Source organism: Triticum aestivum, chromosome 5B, assembly GCF_018294505.1.
Source record: "Triticum aestivum cultivar Chinese Spring chromosome 5B, IWGSC CS RefSeq v2.1, whole genome shotgun sequence".
Lineage (NCBI taxonomy): Eukaryota > Viridiplantae > Streptophyta > Magnoliopsida > Poales > Poaceae > Triticum > Triticum aestivum.
This window is the reverse complement of record NC_057807.1, coordinates 670,252,895-670,276,757: the sequence shown is the minus strand read 5'-3', so window position 1 is coordinate 670,276,757 and position 23,863 is coordinate 670,252,895. Positions and strand designations below refer to the sequence as shown.

At 48.1% G+C, this 23,863-nt stretch overlaps 1 protein-coding gene across 1 annotated transcript; it reads right to left on the bottom strand.

The window, feature by feature from the left end:
• Positions 1-1,366: 1,366 nt before the first annotated feature.
• On the bottom strand, positions 1,367-4,706 carry LOC123114071 (uncharacterized). The gene is made up of 7 exons (XM_044535434.1): positions 4,205-4,706; positions 3,105-3,326; positions 2,936-2,991; positions 2,766-2,844; positions 2,520-2,658; positions 2,055-2,168; positions 1,367-1,905 (listed from the first exon to the last, which is right to left on the bottom strand). Exons 2-7 carry the CDS (start codon positions 3,275-3,277, stop codon positions 1,714-1,716), a joined length of 753 nt encoding a protein of 250 aa, XP_044391369.1. The 5' UTR covers positions 3,278-3,326; positions 4,205-4,706; the 3' UTR covers positions 1,367-1,713.
• Between the last annotated feature and the right edge of the window lie 19,157 nt (positions 4,707-23,863).

The following is a 23,863-nucleotide window of genomic DNA, read 5'->3' as shown; positions in this document are numbered from 1 at the left end:
TGGGATTCAGCCCTTCCACCAAGGAGCACAAGTTGTTCCGGTTCTCCTGGGCGTCCAATTCCACCTTCGGGAACAAGATCGACCAGAGCGTGTGCACCTTAGGCGGCGGCGGCAGCGGCAGCGGGGACGGGTGGCGTCGGCGATCTTTCTACTCCCAATCCAACCTGATGCGCACCTTGCCGCCGGTGCTTGTTGACGGCAGTCTGTACCTGGTGACCAGCGGCCGTACATTCCCGGAACATCGCCGGAACCCTGACGAGATGCTGGTAGTTGACATTGCTATGGAGGCGCACCGCACGTGTCGTCTCCCGGTCCAGACCCAGGAGTTCTACCCGGCCTGGGATCCATGGGTGAACGCCTTCGAAATGAGCGGGCGGCTGTGCCTCGCCGTGATGACGGTTCGCCGGAAGCTCCAGTTCTGGGTCATGTCACAACTGCCACCGCCGGACCAGTGGGTTGAGGGTGACGATAACAAGGTGCGGTGGGATCTGTGCTACAGCTTCTATGTCGACAACGCCTGTCGCTTTAACCTGAAGACGGGTGCATGGTTCGACAATGGGACACTCTGCTTCAGGCACGGGGACGTCTTGTTCAAGCACGGCACGAGAGGACGCTCGCCGGAGCCGTCTCCAGAGGCTGATTGTCCGGAGAAATGTGACCTTCGACTCCAGCTGCCGCCAACGCCGTGGAACTGCAAGTGGAACATCATCGGGGGTTATCGCCCCAGCCTGCTCTCGCCTCTTACCTTGGCGGCGCCGCCGCCGTCTTGGGACGGCGAGGAAGAAAGACGAAAGTTCCAGCATGCCATGTTCGTTGCGCTGGGACAACACGAATGAAAACATCACGTACGTTCCTACTCCCTCCGTTCGGAATTACTTGTCGTAGAAATGGATGTATCTAGATGTATTTTAGTTCTAGGTACATCCATTTCCGAGACAAGTAATTCCGAACGGAGGGAGTAGTAGCATGGTCGAACTCGACGTAACATTCCTAGTTGCATTACCATTAGTTACAGTTTATTTTCTTGAGAAACTAGCTTTCTTTTTGGTATGTTTCTTTAACCGTTCTCTTTTCTAGGGGAAGCCTTCATGGCTTGGTTCTAGAAGCAGGTTATGTGAATATAATCACATTTGCTTCATTTTTATGCCAGGGAAATTACAGATTGTCAAGAAAAGAACACAGAAACAGATTGTCAAGAAAAGAACACAGAATAAAGCAAACCTTAATTTGGTCTTGGGAGCAGTACTGGTTGCTAAATGACAGAAGGAGGTCTTCAACGAGATGTTCTTTTATTAGTCTAATATGTTCTTTTCTTGTTAGCAACAGAAGAGAAATATCAACTTAAGGTAATGAACAGAAAGGAAAATGTCAATAACCAAATTGTCTTCATTTTCTACTAAAATACACAACAACAAAGAACATAAGTACGTACAAAATACCTTTAAATCTAATCACAGTATTTGTGGGAAAACAATTACAATATACAATATATCATATACAACAAATACACACACAAAACGGTTCCTAGTTCGTCTCATTCTGAGAGAGTGATATACCCTGTGTACTAATCCTCCAATGCTTTTCGGCTCAATGTAAACCGACCACCTATGCAATGTGCAGCGATCAATGTCTGACAGGTCGATGAATCGCTATCAACACTTTGTTGATAACTGAACAGCGGGGAGGGAAGAACATGGCAGCCTTAATATCCCGTCATTCAAGAAGCTTGTTGCATGTGCAGACGCCTAACGCTGCAGCTAGATGCCATGCAGCATGGATGTAGGGGGTCTGCGGGAAGACATCATCGGCGATGAACAGCGCACCACCCAGCAGAGACGACATCCTGTGCAGGTTATGTGCCGTCTTGAGCTCTGGCTCTGTGGATGCTCGTTTCGCAAATGAAACCTGAGGCAGAATGAGAACTCTTGTGTGTCATTTCGAGTGAAAGACTCATAGATGAATATGTTAAGAACCAAAGAAATAAATCCTCCCTGGGATGGTTTATTAATTATTCTGAAAGTAACATGGCAGGAGAGCTTGGAAAAAATACTTGCCTCCATCATCCCAGTGTGGAGGGCTGTGACCATCAAGGGCTGGAATGGTAGGAGCAACGTTGATGCCGCCATTAGTAATCTTGGATGTTCATCCCGAAGCGCTCTTGTTAGGCACTGTGTGAAGAAGATCGAATACTTCAGATAGAAGTTGCAGTCATAATATAATGCTTTAAAAAAAAGCAAGGTACAAGCTATAAATCAGGCCGCCACAAGTGCTGATGTAGCAAACATACTAACAGAAAGAAGGTTATCACACACAGATCTCGTAATATTCAAGTAGGAGTTCATTTGATTACAATTTTACAAGACACTGGATGCTGCTGATGGCCTAACAGCTTATTAAGCAGAATGAACACATCAAGTTTGGTTACATTGAATAACGGCTCTTCTTGCTTAATATGCATCTATGAAGGTAACATATATTACGATGTACTACCCATTACCCTATAAACATATCTTACTTACCAGTGTTGTAGTGGCGATCATTGTGTAGTCTGCCCACCGCATGTATTTTCTGATTTCTCCTCGTGAAGTATGATACAAGCTAGATGCGACTCCAACTCCAATTAGTGAGTTAGCATAAAGTGTAGTATTCAAGGTCTTTCTGCAGAACTGGCACATGACCGTTAGTTGAAAAATGGCTATGCATCGAAAATGCAATAAGGAGGCAACCTTTGAAGAAGCAATCTAGTTGTTCGTAGATGCACTTGCCTTGGTGTCTGCAGTCCAAGAAAGATGAAAGGAAGTGATGTGACGACATTAGCAACAGTTTCAGCTACATTTTTATCACCTGGTTCAAAACAAAATTTTATTTTTAGGAATTAAGTTACCAAACGAGATACTATGTTGATTGTCTGAATTGTGTGATTACTTGACCATACATGAGAGACTACAGTGAATAGGCTTCAGGCATGGGGGTCTCTGTCTCCAGAGTTGCCTGCAATTACAAGACAAAGCATTAGGTGATGCACAACTATTTCATACTAGACACCATTCTAACAATTGTCTGGATGGTGTTCATAATGATGGGACTGAAAGCCGAAAGCTTACTTGATCTTCAAACTTCGAGTCATGCCAACACCCCCCTGCTGCTCCATAGCTGACGAATCCATAATGCTTGTTTTGATAGCTTCATCATCACTGTATGGTGACCGACCCGCAAGCTGTACCCCATAGAGGCCATCCAGACCCCCAGGAGGTCTTCGATCTGCCTGAACTCCCATTTACTTGTTCGGCATGTACTTGTTCAACTAAGCAGAACAGACAATTTTCCTGTGGGGAAAATAGTTGCGCTGAGATATTTTTTAGAGAAGGAATTTTCTGAAACCCCATGCACCTACACCCTTTCATCTAGGCGTAGTTCTATGTTGAGATCTGCGCTAGCTCACTATCTTCACTTCATATAAAATTCTCTCTTTTGTTTCGACCAAATAAATCAAACATAAACACTTGAAACTTTTCACAACAATACATGAGTACTACAGTGTGTGGAAATTTTTTTGGTGTGCCACAAATAATTAAAATGATAGAGCTGATCTGAAACTATCATTTTAGATAGAAGGTTATTCGTGATCCATTCCACCTTCAACATGACCCCTTTCGGCATGAAAAATACTGAATTATGGTTATCCTGTGCTAGTATGTCAGCTCTCAGATTATTATCAAAGTGCTATCAGGTGCCAATACCAAAAGGTCTTGTGCCCACTTACAAGTTTTTTAGCAAAGAATGACCACCATATGTTGTTTATGTCACTGCCAGATCAGCTGAGTGACATTACCAGGCGGTCTGTTAGGATTTACCATATTGTTGTAACTATCAGACTGTAGAAGATAACAACTATCAGGTTGTGTAGATGATATTGCCTGATTGTTCTTTAGCAGTCAGTCAGTCACCATGTTTTGCAACTAGCAGATTGCCAGATTATGTAGGTGATATTACTAGGTTGTCTAATTCGCAGTTATCATCCAGTCTAGATATCTAAGCACATGAAGAAAAAAGGCTTCCATCCCCTGTAATGACATCGGTAAGAGAAATGAAATGAAATCTGCACACACCACACCACACCATGGAAGCTATCAGAGTCTGCAGGCATGGGCACAGAAGTACTTGGTGGCGTATGGCAACAGGGGCAGCGAGGTGGCATATTTACCTCGGTGTGGGCGGTGGCCTTGCACCGCCGCTGGGGTCGAGCTCCTCCCAGGAGGGGCGGGCAGGGCGAGCCGACGGCCGACGCTTCCTCCTGCAGCTCACGCGCCTGCTCAGCGCGGGAACCGCCGGCTCGGCCGTGTCCACCCCTCTCCCCCCTCAGATCCAAGGAGAGCAGCCGTTTATTCACCCGGATCTGGAGGAGAGACGGGGCCGGCGGCAGCTCTGCTCTGCCCAGGTCGGCCAAGCTGAAGGTTCAAGAAGCAGGATGTGTGTGAGAGGGAGGGAGAGACGAGTCCCCGTCACCGGGTTGGTGGCGCGCCGAGGTGGCGGAGGCTTGGGTGGAGGAGAGGGCGCGGGAGAAAGGAGGCCGACAGACACACGGGAGCGCTGGCGGTGTCCGGACGCGGGCGGCGGGGTCGGCGTGCGCGGTGGACCTTGGAGGCCGACGGGAGGGAGGGGAGTGAGTACGGCGCAGCTTCGTCGGGACCCGGCGCTTGGTGGGACCCGCTGTCAGCCATACAAGCGACGCAGGCCCGGTTACTTGGATGCGCTGTGCCCACAAGTTTGGCCCGCCTCAGGCTGCAGGTGGAGATGGAATGAAGTGGGACTAATTAGTCCATCCCACTTAATTTCCTTTAGTGGGCTCCCATTGAAAAATAACAATAATAATCGGTTAGCCCACTTATTCCCATTGGATTCCCATTGGAAGCCCATCCAGACAGCGACAACCATCGAAATGACAGTGTCGTGCTCTCGCCGCCGCCAACCCGCCGTCGCGCCCTGCTTCTTCTTCACACCGCGCCACCCCCGGCGGCCTTCTCATCACTGAGGCCACTCTCGTCGCACCGGCGCGGCAGGACAAAGAGTCGTCGTCGTGACATGCCGGGGATTTGGGCGCCGGAGCAGGTCGGGGCGTGGAAGCCCATGGTGGACGCCGTGCACGCCAAGGCGCCGTCTCTTTCTGCCAGCTCTGACACGCCGCGGTCGGAAGGACGCCAGGTCGGTCTCTCTCTCAAGAGCAGCAGTAAGAGAGAATCGTTACATTGTAGGGGGGCATGCAGATGCAGTGGGCGTGCATCGTCGGCAGCTAGGAGCGCAGGGCGAAGTGGCCTGCAGCTCGGGCACGATGTGCCGTGACTGCAATCTTGACTGCCGAGGTGACGATTGGTTTCGCTGGCTGCGACACAACAGCGACCGCTTGGGTGGGTTCAGTCTTAGGTTCGTGACTCGCCATAGCGGCAGATCCCAGAGGCAACTGAGGTACCTTGCAGTTCATCTCGCCGACCGAGTCCTCCATGGCCTAGCTCCGACAGGGCCCAGAACCGGCTCCCGTGAACCGGCGACGACCGTCCCGAGGCTTCCGCCTCGCCCTCACCGACGGCATGGGAGGACCGCCGTTGCAGTATCCGCCAAGCTGTCGGTGCGTCCTGCTCTAGTCATCTCCTCTTCCATCGCTATGTCCCGCAAGCTATTGGCTCAGCTGCCTGCGACGGTCGTGTTTGTACGCGTTTGCTAGTAAGCGGGATCCCACTTGTGCCCACATAATTTGCGCAAGTCGTGACGGGATGACCGTGTTTCCCATCAAACCGTAGTGGGATCAAGTGGGCTAAAGGTGGGAGTCCCATGCATTGTCCCACTTGCAGCCTGAGGCCCGCCCTACCAAATTTGGTTATCCTTTCATCTCGCAGGTTTTTTCTAAAGAAAAAATGATCACATCAGGGCGAGTGATTCGCTCGCAACAATTGGCAAGCCAACTCTGGCCGACATTAGGTAGGGCTGGTCTAGTCATCAACCGAACACACCCAAACTCGATCCAGCTAGTTCAAAAAACATCTCAATTTGGAAAACTGGATGACCAACATTTCGGGTATGTTCGATTTGTAGCCAATGTGCACCCTACCAATTTTTTAGTGTCATGTGCTGTATTTGAAGAGACTAGTGTGGTAAGCACAATGGTGTAGAGACTAGTGAGGCTGTCAGGGTAATGGAAACCGGGGTACTACGTGTCAGTGGTACTAAGAGCATCTCCAGCCGTTGGCACCCCAGGAGGCGCTAAAAATCGCCCCCTGGGGGTGCACCGGCGCTAAACCGCGCGCTGGGGGCGTGATGCCCCCCAGTCGCGGCGCCCACGTTTTTTTTAATTTCAATTATGGCACAAACACGGTGCAAATTCTACCAAACTTCGGCGACTTCGTTCATATTCAAAAATATTTTACAAGAAAGAAAAAAAAACTACTAGGCTGCTCCTCGCCGCCCGCCGCCCTTGCAGTTCTACATGCCGAGGAGGCTGTAGAACCGCGTGTAGTCGCCACCATCGTCGTCGTCGTCGTCGCCGCCGCCTCCGCCGCGGCCGCCGTCCCTGCTGCAACCCTCCCCCGGTTGGCGCGGCGGGTTGGACGGTCCGGGGGCGTCCTCGTCATCGTCGCTGTCGAGGATCACGACACCGTGCTCGTCCTCGCGCCCACGTTTGCGGGCGGCTATCTCCTCCAGGGCCCGGCGCTACCGGACCATCTCGTCGTGGAGGTAGTCGTCCCGCGCCCACTTTAGGGTCTCCTCGTCGGAGAAGCCGCGCCGGGCTATCTCCTCGTACTCCGCGGGGAGGCCGGGCTCCGGCTTGGGCGCGACGAGGACGAGGCGGCCAGAGGGGGGGTGGAGTCGCCGATGCGGACGCCGGAGCTGCGGGTGCGCCCGCTGACAGGCATGTCCTGGGGTTCCGGCTTGACGGGGCGGAGGCAGGGAGAGCCGGACGAGCGACCGGACGAGGAGGAGGACGCCCCGGGCTGCTCCATGTGCCTCGGCGTCCAGCAACTCCCACGTCGGCGAGAGAAGGACGGGGGAGCGGGGTACTCGAGCCTCGGCGTGTTGCCGCCCTCGATGTACTCGAGGACGGCCTCCAGCGTGCGGCCGGGCACGCCCCACCATCGGCGCCGCCCCTCGGGGTTGAGCCTTCCGGAGGGCACGATGCCGTTCGTGGACTCGAGTTGTTTGACGTGGCGGCGGCGGAACTATGGCTCCCAGAACGGGCTGTCGGGGACGTACCGCGGTCCTTCCCTCGCCGCCCGCAGCAATGAGGCGCGGATACGCGCGATCTCCGCACGCCGCGCCGCCCCGGTGGGTGGTGGTGGCACCGGGACGCCGCCGGCGCTGATTCTCCACGCCCCGGGCACCAGCATGTCCGGCGGGACCGGGTACTCGGCCTCGAAGAGGAGCCGAGCTTCGTCCTCATGAAGGTGACGGCGGCCGAAGCCGTTTGCCGCTGCACCGTCGCCGGGGAAGCACTCGGTCATGCTTTGAACTGGAGACGGCGAAAGGAGAGGGAGGAAGGGGGAGAAATGGCGCGTCGACGATGGAGGCTCTGTGCGTGTCTCCGGCGCGCTGGGGGCGGCTTATATAGGTGGACGCGCCGCGTGTACGCGTGGCGGGCGAGGGGACGCGCGTCGTCCGATCTTCACTGCGCCGCCAGTGAGGCATCAATGGAGGCTGACCGGTGCGGCAGCGCGCGGCAGCTTTGGCATTGATTCGTCGCGGGAAACGAGGCGATGAGGACGACGAAGCGGCGAGAAGAGAGACGAGTCGCTGGCAAGGAGGGCCCACGGCTCTTTCGCACCAAAAACGATTTGCCCGATGCCCCCGAGCGCCCCCCAGCGCGCCGGTTTCTGGTTGGGTCTGCCGGCACCAATTTCGGCCCGAGCGGGCAAAAACTGGGCCCTTGGGGGCGTGACTGGGCCGATTTTTTGGCGCCGGGGGCCGAAAAGTTGCTTGGGGGGCCTTGTTGGGGGCGCGGCTAGAGATGCTCTAAGTCTGACAGTAAGAATAGGGGTACGTATGGAGAGGCAAGGTCCTAGCTACAGCAAGGTTGTACGCAAGTGTTTACGAGTTTAGGCCCCTCTCGGAGGCGGTCGACTGGATTATGAGTATGTGTTTGTGTGTTACAGGGGGTGCGAACCCTTGTCCCAGAGGAGGGGGTGGCTTATATAGAGTTCGCCAGGACCTCGGCCATCTCCCATTACAGAGGGTTGAATGTACATAAAGATTGAGGCGTTACTGGTAACGCCAGCCTTAAGTGCCCTTAATGACCTTAAAGACTACGGAGTGAATACTCGCCCGTTGCTGTTCTGGGTGACTTCTGGTCTTCAATAGGTCGAGTGGTTTCTTGTATGGTCGAGTGGTTGACTGTCGTGTGACTTTGGAAAGGAGGGGTATCCGGGTGGTTCTTTGGTCGAGTGGATTGCACTCGACACCTTTACTGGGTACCCTTTGTTGTCTCTTGAGCTTCTTTGCTTCTAGGGTAGAGACCTTAGGTAGGGTGTATATGTCAGGTATGTGACCCTACCCTAAGTCTGTATCCTCATCATTAGCCCCTGAATGGATTAAGGTCCGAGTGGAAAGAAGATTGAAGTTGATCTTGCTCCGACCCTTGCGTTTCACGAGTATTTATGCAGGACGGAAGACTCATGTTTAGAACTTCAGCTTTGCTTCAGTCAACTTGATCGATTCAGAAAGTTATCGAGTGAATTTGCAACATCATCTGTCGAGTGTCGCTTCTGGGCGCAGGATCTTTGGCGTGATTGGTTGCGGCGTATCCCGGATCTCACGGGATTCGAAATTTTTAGGGAAGCGCGCGGGATGGAGCATGACGAGGTAAGCGGGGTGGATAGACAGGAGCGCCTCGATCTCTGCGCCACCTTTTTCGCCATGTACCCCGCGCGCGACTGTTGCGGGATTTGACGGGATCACCTGGGCCCATGCGTCAGCCACTCGGAAGTGGGCCTTTATAAGGCGACGGAGCCGAGGCACCTGCACTGTGCATGTCTATTTCCTCCCTTTTTCTCTGCTGCTCCTCCGCACCCGGATCCTCCGCTCTCAACGCCGCCGCTCCGCCACCATTGTGAAGGACAAGACGGCGGCGCTGGAACACGCAAAGAAGGCGATGGGGGCGGCAAGAGCCAAGAAGCAGAATCGCGGGTCGTCGTCGTGCTCGGCGCTGCCGTTGGCTGGATCCAAGGCGATTGGATCCGGTCTTCGCTCTGGCAGGAAGATCTGGACGAGCTGGTGGAGTCTAGGATGATCGCCAAGGGTGTCGCGAGGTTGCCGGAGGGGGAGGCGGAGCCGCGGCCACGACCGGGTGAGTGTGTTCTGCTCGCCACCCATGTCGACCGGGGCTTCTCGCTTCCTCCGCACCCTTTTTTCCGGGGTTTCTTGAACTTCTTCGGCGCCCAACTCCATCACTTTTTCCCCAATACCATCACATATCTTGCTGCATTCGTGTCCATGTGCGAGAATTTTCTGGGGTGTCGACCGCACTGGGGTCTTTTTAAGCATATTTTCACCATCCGTTCTCAGTCGGTAAAGAAAGCAAACACGAGCGATGAGAAAACACACGTCATTCAGATGTGTGGGGGTTTGGGTATCCAGAAGAGGTAGAGGAGCTCTTTCCCTTCCATGACTCTTCCTGAATCAGTCAGGGGCTGGCAGTCGACCTGGTTCTACTGCCAGGACCTCGCAACTCCAGGCCAGTCGAGCGGACTTCCCCACTTCACCTTTGATCGTGTTCAGACTCCTTCCTCGCTAAAAGTCACTGCTACTGAGAGCGTGGAGACGAACATGCTAGTTGAGAGGGTGGTCCAGCTGATCAATCAGGGCGTCACTGGCATGTATCTGCTGGAGGTATTCCTCAGTCGACGCATCCAGACTCTCCAGGCCCGTGTGTTGGAAATATGCCCTAGAGGCAATAATAAAATGGTTATTATTATATTTCCTTGTTCATGATAATTGTCTATTGTTCATGCTATAATTGTATTAATTGGAAACCGTAATACATGTGTTAATACATAGACCACAACATGTCTCTAGTGAGCCTCTAGTTGACTAGCTCGTTGATCAATAGATGGTTATGGTTTCCTGACCATGGACATAGGATGTCATTGATAACAGGATCACATCATTCGAAGAATGATGTGATGGACAAGACTCAATCCTAAGCATAGCACAAGATCGTATAGTTCGTTTGCTAAGAGCTTTTCTAATGTTAAGTATCATTTCCTTAGACCATGAGATTGTGCAACTCCCGGATACCGTAGGAATGCTTTGGGTGTACCAAACGTCACAATGTAACTGGGTGGCTATAAAGTGCACTACAGGTATCTCCGAAAGTGTCTGTTGGGTTGGCATGAATCGAGACTGGGATTTGTCACTCCGTATGACGGAGGGGTATCTTTGGGCCCACTCAGTAATGCATCATCATAATGAGCTCAATGTGACTAAGTAGTTAGTCACGGGATTATGCATTACGGAACGAGTAAAGTGACTTGCCGGTAACGAGATTGAACGAGGTATTGGGATACCGATGATCGAATCTCGGGCAAGTAACATACCGATTGACAAAGGGAATTGTATACGGGATTGATTGAATCCCCGACATCGTGGTTCATCCGATGAGATCATCGTGGAACATGTAGGAGCCAACATGGGTATCCAGATCGCGCTGTTGGTTATTGGCCGGAGAACGTCTCGGTCATGTATGCATGATTCCCGAACCCGTAGGGTCTACACACTTAAGGTCCGGTGACGCTAGAGTTGTTATGGGAAATAGTAAGTGGTTACCGAAGGTAGTTCAGAGTCCCGGATGTGATCCCAGACGTCACGAGGAGTTTTGGAATGGTCCGGCGGTGAAGATCGATATATTGGACGAAGGGTATTGGAGTCCGGAAGTGTTCCGGGGGTACCAGGCTATGGCCAGCATGACCGAAAGGTGTTTCGGGAGCCACGACAAGTGTTGGAGGGCCTCATGGGCCAAAGGGGAAGGGGCAAACCATCCCACTAAGGGGTGGTGCGCCCCCCACACCCTTTCCCACGTTATTTGGGGAGGTGGGGCGCCTCCACCTGGCTTGGGAGGCAATCCTCCACCTGCTTGGCTTGGGGGGCAAGTCTCCCTAGGATTTTCCCTAGGGAGATCCAATCTGCTCGGCCGCTGCCCCCCAGGGGAAACCCTAGGGCGCCTCCCCCTCTCCCCTTGCCCCTATATATAGTGGAGGGATGGGAGGGCAGCCGCACCTCTTCCCTGGCGCAGCCCTCTCCCTCCTCCAACACCTCCTCCTCCTCCGTAGTGCTTGGCGAAGCCCTGCTGGAGAACCACGAGCTCCACCAACACCATGGCATTGTGCTGTCGGAGTTCTCCCTCAACTTCTCCTCTCCCCTTGCCGGATCAAGAAGGAGGAGACGTCCCCGGGCTGTACGTGTGTTGAACATGGAGGCGCCGTCCGTTCGGCGCTAGATCGGATCTTCCACGGTTTGAATCGTCGCGAGTACGACTCCATCATCCGCGTTCTTGTAACGCTTCCGCATCGCGATCTTCAAGGGTATGAAGATACACTCATCCTCTCCCTATCTTGTTGCTAGTGTCTCCATAGATTGATCTTGGTGATGCGTAGAAAATTTTGAATTTCTACTACGTTCCCCAATAGTGGCATCATGAGCTAGTTCTATTGCATAGATTCTATGCACGAGTAGAACACAAGTTGTTATGGGCGTTGATTTTTTTCAATATGCTTACTGTTACTAGTCCTATCTTGTTTCGACGGTATTGTGGGACGAATCGGCCCGGACCGACCTTACACGTACACTTACTTGAGACAGGTTCCACCGACTGACATGCACTTGTTGCATAAGGTGGCTAGCGGGTGCCAGTCTCTCCCACTTTAGTCGGATCGGATTCGATTGAAAGGGTCCTTATGAAGGGTAAATAGCAATTGCCATATCACCGTTGTGGCTTTTGCGTAGGTAAGAAACGTTCTTGCTAGAAACCCATAGCAGCCACGTAAAACATGCAACAACAATTAGAGGACGTCTAACTTGTTTTCGCAGGGTATGCTATGCGATGTGATATGGCCAAAAAGAATGTGATGAATGATATGTGATGTATGAGATTGATCATGTTCTTATAATAGGAATCACGACTTGCATGTCGATGAGTATGACAACCGACAGGAGCCATAGGAGTTGTCTTGATTTATTGTATGACCTGCGTGTCATTGAACAACACCATGTAATTACTTTACTTTATTGCTAACCATTAGCTATAGTAGTAGAAGTAATAGTTGGCGAGACCACTTCATGGAGACACGATGATGGAGATCATGGTGTCATGCCGGTGACGAAGGTGATCATGCCGCGCCTCAAAGATGGAGATCAAAGGCGCAAGATGATGATGGCCATATCATGTCACTTTATGATTTGCATGTGATGTTTGTCATGTTTACATCTTATTTGCTTAGAACGACGGTAGCATAAATAAGATGATCCCTCACTAAAATTTCAAGCAAGTGTTCCCCCTAACTGTGCACCGTTGCGAAAGTTCGTTGTTTCTAAGCACCACGTGATGATCGGGTGTGATAGATTATAACGTTCGCATACAACGGGTGTAAGACAGATTTACACACGCGAAACACTTAGGTTGACATGATGAGCCTAGCATGTACAGACATGGCCTCGGAACACAAGAGACCGAAAGGTCGAACATGAGTCGTATAGTAGATACGATCAACATGAAGATGTTCACCGATGATGACTAGTCCGTCTCACGTGATGATCGGACACGGCCTAGTTGACTCGGATCATGTATCACTTAGATGACTAGAGGGATGTCTATCTGAGTGGGAGTTCATTAGATGAACTTAATTATCCTGAACATAGTCAAAAGATCTTTGCAAATTATGTCGTTGCATACGCTTTAGTTCTACTGTTTAGATATGTTCCTAGAGAAAATATAGTTGAAAGTTGATAGTAGCAATTATGCGGACTGGGTCCGTAAACTGAGGATTGTCCTCATTGTTGCGCAGAAGGCTTATGTCCTTAATGCACCGCTCGGTGTGCTGAACCTCGAACATCGTCTGTGGATGTTGCGAACATATGACATGCACGTTTTGATGACTACATGATAGTTCAGTAATGTTAAACGGTTTAGAATTGTGGCGCCGAAGACGTTTTTTAAACGTGCGGAACATATGAGATGTTCCAAGGGCTGAAATTGGGATTTCAGGCTAGTGCCCACGTCAAGAGGTATGAGACCTCTGACGAGTTTCTTAGCCTATGAACTAAGGGAGAAAAGCTCAATCATTGAGCTTGTACTCAGATTGTTTGGGGTACAACAATCACTTGAATCAAGTGGGAGTTAATCTTCCAGATGAGATAGTGATGTTTCTCCAAAGTCATTGCCACCAAGCTACTAGAACTTCATGATGAACTATAACATATCAGGGATAGATATGATGATCCTTGAGCTATTCGCGATGTTGGACACCGCGAAAGTAGAAATCAAGAAGGAGCATCAATTGTTGATGGTTAGTGAAACCACTAGTTTCAAGAAGGGCAAGGGCAAGAAGGGATACTTCATGAAACGGCAAAACAGTTGCTGCTCTAGTGAAGAAACCCAAGGTTGAACCCAAACCCGAGACTAAGTGCTTCTGTAATAAGGGGAACGGTCACTGGAGCAGAATTACCCTAGATACTTGGTAGATAAGAAGGCAGGCAAGGTCGACAGAAGTATATTGGATATACATTATATTAATGTGTACTTTACTAGTACTCCTAGTAGCACCAGGGTATTAAGATACCGGTTCGGTTGCTAAGTGTTAGTAACTCGAAATAAAAGAGCTACGGAATAAACGGAGACTAGCTAAAGGCGAGGTGAAGATATGTGTTGGAAGTATTTCCAAGGTTGATGTGATCAAGCATCGCTTGCTCCCTCTACCATCAAGATTGGTGTTAAACCTAAACAATTGTTATTTGGTGTTTGCGTTGAGCATAGACATGATTGGATTATGTTTATTGCAATACAGTTATTCATTTAAGGAGAATAATGGTTACTCTGTTTATTTGAATAATACCTTCAACGGTCTTGCACCTAAAATGAATGGTTTATTGAATCTCGATTGTAGTGATACACATGTTCATGCCAAAAGATATAAGATAGTAATGATAGTACCACATACTTGTGGCACTGCCATTTGAGTCATATTGGTATAAAACACATGAAGAAGCTCCATGTTGATGGATCTTTGGACTCACTCGTTTTTGAAAAGATTGAGACATGCGAACCATGTCTATTGGTATGTACGCATGAAGAAACTCCATACAGATGGATCGTTTGGACTCACTTGATTTTGAATCACTTGAGACATGCAAATCATACCACATGGGCAAGATGACTGAAAAGCCTTGTTTTCAGTAAGATGGAACAACAAAGTAACTTGTTGGAAGTAATACATTTTGATGTGTGCAGTCCAATGAGTGCTTAGGCACGCAGTGGATATCGTTATGTTCTTACTTCACAGATGATTTGAGTAGATCCTAAGTATATTTACTTGATGAAACACAAGTCTGAATTATTGAAAGGTTCAAGTAAATTCAGAGTGAAGTTGAAGATCTTCGTGACAAGAGAATAAAATGTCTATGATATGATCATAGAGATGAATATCTGAGTTGCGAGTTTGGTACACAATTAAGACATTATGGAAATTGTTTCACAACTAACACCGCCTGGAACACCATAGTGTGATGGTGTGTCCGAACATCATAGATGCACCCTATTGGATATGGGGAATACCATGATGTCTCTTATCGAATTACCACTATCGTTCATGGGTTAGGCATTAGAGACAACCGCATTCACTTTAAATAGGGCACCACGTAATTCCGTTGATATGACACCGTATGAACTATGGTTTAGAGAAACCTAAGTTGTCGTTTCTTGAAAGTTTGGGGCTGCGATGCTTATGTGAAAAAGTTTCATCCTGATAAGCTCGAACCCAAAGCGGATAAATACATCTTCATAGGACACCCAAAACAGTTGGGTATACCTCCTATTTCAGATCCGGAAGCAAAAGTGATTGTTTCTAGAAACGGGTCCTTTCTCGAGGAAAAGTTTCTCTCGAAAGAATTGAGTGGGAGGATGGTGGAGACTTGATGAGGTTATTGAACCATCACTTCAACCAGTGTGTAGGAGGGCACAGGAAGTTGTTCCTGTGACACCTACACCAATTGAAGTGGAAGCTGATGATAGTGATCATGAAACTTCAGATCAAGTCAGTACCAAACCTCGTAGGACGACAAGGACGTGTACTGCTTCAGAGTGGTACGGTAATCCTGTCTTGGAGGTCATGTTGCTAGACAACAATGAACATACGAGCTATGGAGAAGCGATGGTGGGCCCGGATTCCGACGAATGGCTCGAGGCCATAAAAAATCCAAGAGAGGATCCATGTATGAAAACAAAGTATGGACTTTGGAAGAACTACTTGATGGTCGTAAGGCTGTTGGGTACAGATGGATTTTAAAAGGAAGACGGACAATGATGGTAAGTATCACCATTAAGAAAGCTCGACTTGTCGTTAAGATGTTTTAAGACAAGTTCAAGGAGTTGACTACGATGAGACTTTCTCACTCGTAGCGATGCTAAGAGTTTGTTGGAATTATATTAGCAGTTACTGCATTATTTATGAAATCTTGCAGATAGGATGTCAAAACATTGTTTCCTCGATGATTTTCTTGAGGAAAGGTTGTATGTGATACAACCAGAAGGTTTTGTCAATCCTGAAAAATGCTAACAAGTATGCAAAGCTCCAGCAATCCTTCTAAGGACTGGAGTAAGCATCTCGGAGTTGGAATATATGCTTTGATGAGATGATCAAAGATTTTGGGTTTATACAAAGTTTATGAAACTTGTATTTCCAAAGAAGTGAGTGGGAGCACTATAGAATTTTTGATGAGTATATGTTGTTGACATATTGTTGATCGGAAATGATGTAGAATTTCTGGAAAGCATATAGGGTTGTTTGAAAGTGTTTTTCAATGGAAAACCTGGATTAAGCTACATGAACATTGAGCATCAAGATCTATAAGGATAGATCAAAACGCTTAGTAGTACTTTCAAATGAATACATACCGTGACAAGATTTTGAAGGAGTTCAAAATAGATCAGCAAAGAAGGAGTTCTTGGCTGTGTTATAAGGTATGAGTATTGAGTAAGACTCAAGACCTGACCACGGCAGAAGAGAGAGAAAGGACGAAGGTCGTCCCCTATGCTTTAGACGTAGGCTCTACAGTATGCTATGCTGTGTACCGCACCTAAAGTGTGCCTTGCCATGAGTCAGTCAAGGGGTACAAGAGTGATCTAGGAATGGGTCACATGACAGCGGTCAAAACTTATCCTTAGTAACTAGTGGACTAAGGAATTTTCTCGATTATGGAGGTGGTAAAAGAGTTCGCCGTAAATGGTTACGTCGATACAAACTTTGACGCTAATCCGGATGACTCTGCGTAGTAAACCGGATTCGTATAGTAGAGAAGTTATTTGGAATAGTTCCAAATAGCGCGTGGTAACTGCATCTAGAAGATGACATAGAGATTTGTAAAGCACACACAGATCTGAAAGATTCAGACCCGTTGACTAATAACCTCTCTCACAAGCGAGATATGATCAAACCCAATGGGTGTTGGATTCGTTACAATCACATAGTGATGTGAACTAGATTATTGACTCTAGTGCAAGTGGGAGACTGTTGGAAATATGCCCTAGAGGCAATAATAAAATGGTTATTATTATATTTCCTTGTTCATGATAATTGTCTATTGTTCATGCTATAATTGTATTAATTGGAAACCGTAATACATGTGTGAATACATAGACCACAACATGTCCCTGGTGAGCCTCTAGTTGACTAGCTCATTGATCAATAGATGGTTATGGTTTCCTGACCATGGATATAGGATGTCATTGATAACGGGATCACATCATTAGGAGAATGATGTGATGGACAAGACCCAATCCTAAGCACAACACAAGATCGTATAGTTTGTTTGCTAAGAACTTTTCTAATGTCAAGTATCATTTCCTTAGACCATGATATCGTGGAACTCCCGGATACCGTAGGAATGCTTTGGGTGTACCAAACGTCACAACATAACTGGGTGGCTATAAAGGTGCACTACAGGTATCTCCGAAAGTGTCAGTTGGGTTGGCACGAATCGAAGACTGGGATTTGTCACTTCCTATGACGGAGAGGTATCTCTGGGCCCACTCGGTAATGCATCATCATAATGAGCTCAATGTGACTAAGTAGTTAGTCATGGGATTATGCATTACGGAACGAGTAAAGTGACTGCCGGTAACGAGATTGAACGAGGTATTGGGATACCGACGATCGAATCTCGGGCAAGTAACATACCAATTGACAAAGGGAATTGTATACAGGATTGATTGAATCCCCGACATTGTGGTTCATCCGATGAGATCATCGTGGAACATGTGGGAGCCAACATTGGTATCCAGATCCCGCTGTTGGTTATTGGCCGGAGAACGTCTTGGTCATGTCTGCATGATTCCCGAACCCGTAGGGTCTACACACACTAGTAGAAAACGGAGCTTTAGCGCCGGTTCGTAAGGGCCTTTAGTGCCGGTTTCATAACCGGCACTAAAGTGTGGGCACTAAAGCCCCCCCCCTTTAGTACCGGTTCGGCACGAACCGACGCTAAAGTGCCACCACGTGGCGTGAGCTCGCACCCTGGTATTACCAACCGGTACTAAAGGTTTTTTTTGAAAAAAAAAAATTTGAAATTTTTTTTCTGATTTTTTTTCGATTTTTAATTCTTTTGAATTAGTCTCTAATCACCTCTCTTAACTGCTCAAGTGTGGATCACTCATTCCAAATCATCTAACTTCCCGACCGGTCACCCATCCCTCTCACTACTCTAGCCCGAGCACGCTTAACTTTCGGGTTATATTCTCCTTCGCTTCCGAGTCTGCACTTGTTGTTTTCCTGATAATAGTAAGATGTCAATCCTATTAACCCTCAGGAGTTTAGCTTGAGCATGAAGTCACACATTTCACCGTTTGAGTTTGAAACTATTATTCTAAAAAAACAGTAATTATTTAGTAACGCTAATATTTCTTGAATAAGTTTGACCATAGTTTGACCACAATTTGACCAGATTTGACCAAAATTCAAAAAATTGAAATAATTATTTAGTAACACTAATATTCTTGAATAATTATGTAGTAACATTAATACTTCTTGAATAAGTAGTTTGACCAAATTTAACCAATTTTTTTTTTAAAATTGAAATTTGACCATATCTTTTTTTCCTTTTCGAATTTGAGGATTCTAAAAAATTCCAAACAGACCATAGGCGGTCTCCATTGAAATTTGACCATATCTTTTTTGATATATTATACGTTTTTTTCCGACATCGTATGCAAAAGTTATAGCCGTTTTATATTTTCCCTACACTTTTTGCAAAACATGTCCAAATTTAAGTTTTCAAATTTTCCTAACTAGTAGATATAGTAATATAACTACCTCTCGAAGGATTTTATTTTTTGACGTTTTTATCATTTTCTTTTGATTTTTTCAAAACTGAAATGGCGATACACGGGGGGGGGGGGGGTAGAGTTTGAAAATTGGCCCCTTTAGTACCGGTTCGTGGCACGAACCGGTACTAAAGGCTTGTCCCCTTTAGTACCGGTTCATGGCACGAACCGGTATTATAGGTTAGACCTTTAGTACCGGTTGGTAACACAAACCGGTACTAAAGGGGCTCGTGGGGACCCGTCCTGACGCCAGCCTGCCACTACCCCTCTAGTACCGGTTCGTGGCACGAACCGGTACTAAAGGCTCAACACGAACCGGTACTATTGATCGCAGCCACGAACCGGCACTATTGATCACATTAGTGCCGGGTTTTTTACAAACCGGCACTAATGTGCTTCACATTTGACCCTTTTTCTACTAGTGACACTTAAGGTCTGGTGACGCTAGAGTTGTTATGGGAAATAGTATGTGGTTACCGAAGGTAGTTCGGAGTCCCGAATGTGATCGCGGACGTCACGAGGAGTTCCGGAATGGTCCGACGGTGAAGATCGATATATTGGACGAAGGGTATTGGAGTCCGGAAGTGTTCTGGGGGTACCAGGCTATGACCAGCATGACCGAAAAGTGTTTCGGGAGCCCCGGCAAGTGTTGGAGGGCCTCATGGGCCAAAGGGGAAGGGGCAAACCAGCCCACTAAGGGGTGGTGCGCCCCCCACACCCTTTCCCACGTTATTTGGGGAGGTGGGGCGCCTCCACCTGGCTTGGGAGGCAATCCTCCACCTGCTTGGCTTGGGGGGCAAGTCTCCCTAGGATTTTCCCTAGGGAGATCCAATCTGCTTAGCCGCCGCCCCCAGGGGAAACCCTAGGGCGCCTCCCCCTCTCCCCTTGCCCCTATATATAGTGGAGGGATGGGAGGGCAGCCGCACCTCTTCCCTGGCGCAGCCCTCTCCCTCCTCCAACACCTCCTCCTCCTCTGTAGTGCTTGGCAAAGCCCTGCTGGAGAACCACGAGCTCCACCAACACACGCCGTCGTGCTGTCGGAGTTCTCCCTCAACTTCTCATCTCCTCTTGATGGATCAAGAAGGAGGAGACGTCCCCGGGCTGTACGTGTGTTGAACACGGAGGCGCCGTCCGTTTGGCGCTAGATCGGATCTTCCGCGATTTGAATCGCCGCGAGTACGACTCCATCATCCGCGTTCTTGTAATGCTTCCGCATCGCGATCTTCAAGGGTATGAAGATACACTCATCCTCTCCCTCTCTCGTTGCTAGTGTCTCCATAGATTGATCTTGGTGATGCATAAAAAAATTTGAATTTCTGCTACGTTCCCCAACACGTGACCATCCCATGTACTCTGGGGCCGACGACACCGTGATACGTCTCCAACGTATTTATAATTTTTCATTGTTCCATGCTATTATATTACCCCTTTTGGATGTTTATGGGCTTTATTTTACACATTTATATCATTTTTGGGACTAACCTACTAACCGGAGGCCCAGCCCGTATTGTTGTTTTTTTTTGCCTATTTCAGTATTTCGAAGAAAAGGAATATCAAACGGAGTCCAAACGGAATAAAACCTTCGGGAGCGTGATTTTTGGAACGAACGTGATCCAGAGGACTTGGAGTGCAAGTCAAGAAGCAGTCGAGGCCTCCACGAGATAGGAGGGCGCCCCCCCTATAGGGTGTGCCCCCTGTCTTGTGGGCCCCTCGAGCGTCCACCGATGTACTTCTTCCTCCTATATAAGCCTACGTACCCCGAAAACATCCAGGGAGCACCCGAAACACAATTTCCACTCCCGTAACTTTCTGTATCCGCGAGATCTCATCTTGGAGCCTTCGCCGCTCACTGTTCACCCCCCACCCCTCCGCAACGCTCACTGTTCATCCAATCGACCGGCTTCAATTAGCAGCAGTAGCGAAGCTCGATTGGGTTCAGTTAACAGCCTCGATCGATCGCTTGGGTTCAGTAACACATAGCCTACAGTGCAATTGCTCGGGTTCAGTTAGAGCCCAATGCCTCGCTCGGGTTCAGTTAGAGCCAACGCCTCGCACACACGTGCTTATGTGTACGAGAGAAACGCGCATCGCTTGCCCCCCGACCTCCCACCGTAACCGGGAACTCCCCGAAATTTTCCTCGCCCTCGCTTCTACCATGGTTTTTTCCATCATTAACGGCCCAAAGAATGTCATGCAGCTGCGTCTCCGGCCCGCCCAGGACGAAAAGCCCATTTTTCTGTCATGATTTTTTGTCATAGAAGTAGGAGCCCACCACATCTATGATGATACCGGGTTTTGTCACAATTATCGTTATAGAAGTGTCATATGTATGACAGGAAAAAAAATTTGTTCGCCCCAAAATGTCACGGATGTGTCTTTTTTTTGTAGTGTGTACATAAAGATTGAGGCGTTACTGGTAACGCCAGCCTTAAGTGCCCTTAATGACCTTAAAGACTACGGAGTGAATACTCGCCCGTTGCTGTTCTTAGTGACTTCTGGTATTCAATAGGTCGAGTGATTTCTTGTATGGTCAAGTGGTTGACTGTCATGTGACTTCGGGAAGGAGGGGTATCCGAGTGGTTCTTTGGTCAAGTGGATTGCACTCGACATCTTTACTGGGTACCCTTTGTTGTCTCTCGAGCTTCTTTGCTTCTAGGGTAGTGACCTTAGGTAGGGCGTATAGGTCAGGCCTGTGACCCTACCCTAGGTCTGTATCCTCATCACTACGCTCTCTAGAGATATCGATATGGCTCCCATCTTCCTTACCCGAGAATTACCAAGAACAATATCAGTAATAGAAGTTCTTGGATCTGATCACCAAGCCAGCAGACCCCCATGCATCCCCGTACTTCATGCGAAGGTCGGATGACCTTGTGGGACACTCCACCGACTGGGCATTTGATGCCCACCCAGGCTATGTATCGTAGCCCGTCGCAGGGCCTACAAAAGTAGGCCATCATGACGAAGACCAGGGCCAGCGTCTCGAGCCGGTCAGGGTTGGATCTCGTCGCTCAGATTGATTTGACCCAACTTTGGCTCTTTCTTTGAACCAAAGGAGGGCGGTGCAGCACATCACATCACGAAGAAGCATTATAGCACTTGACACTTCGCAGTGTTAGGTCATCTGCTGACAATGCCGACCAAAAGTTGCACGCAGCGCCTACAACTATGTATACCTATTTCACACATGATTAGACGACCACTCTGGTACCCCCCCCCCCCAGGCCTATATAAGGGGAGTACCGAGGTCACTTAGAGGACAATGAGAAACACAAAGCACAACCCACATCGAGCTCACTAGCATACACCCACCAATCCCAAGACAAGCATCAAGTAGTAGCGTCATCCTAGAGAAGGGGAGAAGAATAGATTTAGGAGTGCTCGGGCACTCTAGCTTGGCCCCGACCACCACTGGTCGCACCCCGACCACCGTATTGTAACACCTCAATCACTTGTACTCCTCCATTCCATATCAATACCAATAGGAAGTAGAGTTTTACGCTAGCATGGTGGCCTGAAGTTGTATAAAATCCATGTGTCCTTTTGTGATCTTTTGCTCGTGAATTGACAAAGTGTTTTAGCCCCTGGCCGAACTCATAAATATGTGGTATCCTTGATCCCTGGCGTCATGAATACACACTCCGACATAGGCCATCGCCCTGGAGTGAGGGCGGGAGAATGGGGTTGGGAAAGGCGGCATATTGAACAGAAGAGGCATATTACGAAGACAACATGGTACTCATGGAGCTCTCCTCTCTCCATACGTTCACGATGCCTCATCACCATCGACTGGAGGAGAGGTTGGCACCCTTGATATGTCTCCAACGTATCTATAATTTTTTACTGTTCCATGCTATTATAGTATCAATCTTGGATGTTTTATATGCAATTATATATCATTTTCTGGGACTAATCTATTAACCCAGTGCCAAGTGTCAGTTGTTGTTTTTGGTTTTCTAGAAATATGGTACCAAATGGAGTCCAAATGCTATAAAACTTTTTGAGGATTTTTTTCTGGACATAAGAGACCCTAGAAGTTTGGGGACGAGACCAGAAGGCAAACGAGGAGACGACAAGGTAGTAGGGCGCGCCCAGGGGGTGGCCACACCCTAGTACCTTGTGGGCCCCTCATGGCTTCGTCTGACCTAATTCGACCTCTAAAAATTCTCTAAGATCGGGAAACCAACAGAGAGCCACCCAAAATATTTTTTCACCGCTGCAAGTCTCTGTTCTTCTGCGATCCCATCAGAAGGCCTTTTCCGGCACTCTGCCGGAAGGGGAATCGATCACGAAGGGCTTCTACATCAACCTTGCTGCCCTTCTGATGTTGTGGGAGTAGTTTACCACAGACCTACAGGTTCATAGCTAGTAGCTAGATGGATTCTTTTCTCTCTTTGATCTTCAATAGAATGTTCTCCTCGATGTTCTTGAAGTTCTATCTGATGTATCTTCTTTTGCGGTGTGTTTCTTGGGATCCGATGAATTATGGGTTTATGATCAGATTATTCATGAGAAATGTTTGAGTCTTTTCTGAATTCTTTTATGCAAGATTATTATAGCTTTGTATTTCTCTCCGACCTATCTGTTTGGTTAGGCCAACTAGATTGATTTATCTTGCAATGGGAGAGGTGCTTTGTAATGGGTTCAATCTTGCGGTGCTCTATATCCCACTGACAAAGTAGGGGACATGACATGTGTTTGTATTGTTGCCATTAAGGGGAAAACGACGGGATTTATTCATACTGGTTGGATTTACTTTATCTACATCATGTCATCTTGCTTAAGGCATTACTCCATTTTTATTAACTTAATACTCTAGATGGATGTTGGATAGCGGTTGATGAGTGGAGTAATAGTAGTAGTTGCAGGCAGAAGTCGGTCTACTTGTCTCTGATGTGATGCCTATATACATAATCATTGCCTTGAATATCATCATAACTATGCGCTTTCATATCAATTGCCCGACAGTAATTTGTTTATCCATCGTATGTTTTTTGTTCGAGAGAGAAGCCTGTAGTGAAAACTATGGCCCCGGGGTCTACTTTTATCATATAATAAATCCAAAAATACCTAGTTGCAATTTATTTACCATTATTTCATTTTGTGTTTTAATCTATCTATCTATCACTATGATATTTGATCCTTGCAATTATCCGTCGAGGGGATTGACAATCCCCTTGTTTGTATTGCGTGCAAGTATTTGCTTTTGTGTGTGTAGGTGCTGCTAACAAGGTTTCGCGTGGTTCTCCTACTGGATTGATAACCTTGGTTCTTAACTGAGAGAAATACTTATCT

Coding starts and splice junctions, on each gene's coding strand:
- LOC123114071 (XM_044535434.1), bottom strand. CDS start 3,277: ATGGGAGTTCAGGCAGATCGAAGACCTCCTGGGGGTCTGGATGGCCTC. Junction 2,992..3,104: donor ACTCGAAGTTTGAAGATCAA/GTAAGCTTTCGG, acceptor TTGTAATTGCAG/GCAACTCTGGAGACAGAGAC. Junction 1,906..2,054: donor TCCACACTGGGATGATGGAG/GCAAGTATTTTT, acceptor ATTCTGCCTCAG/GTTTCATTTGCGAAACGAGC.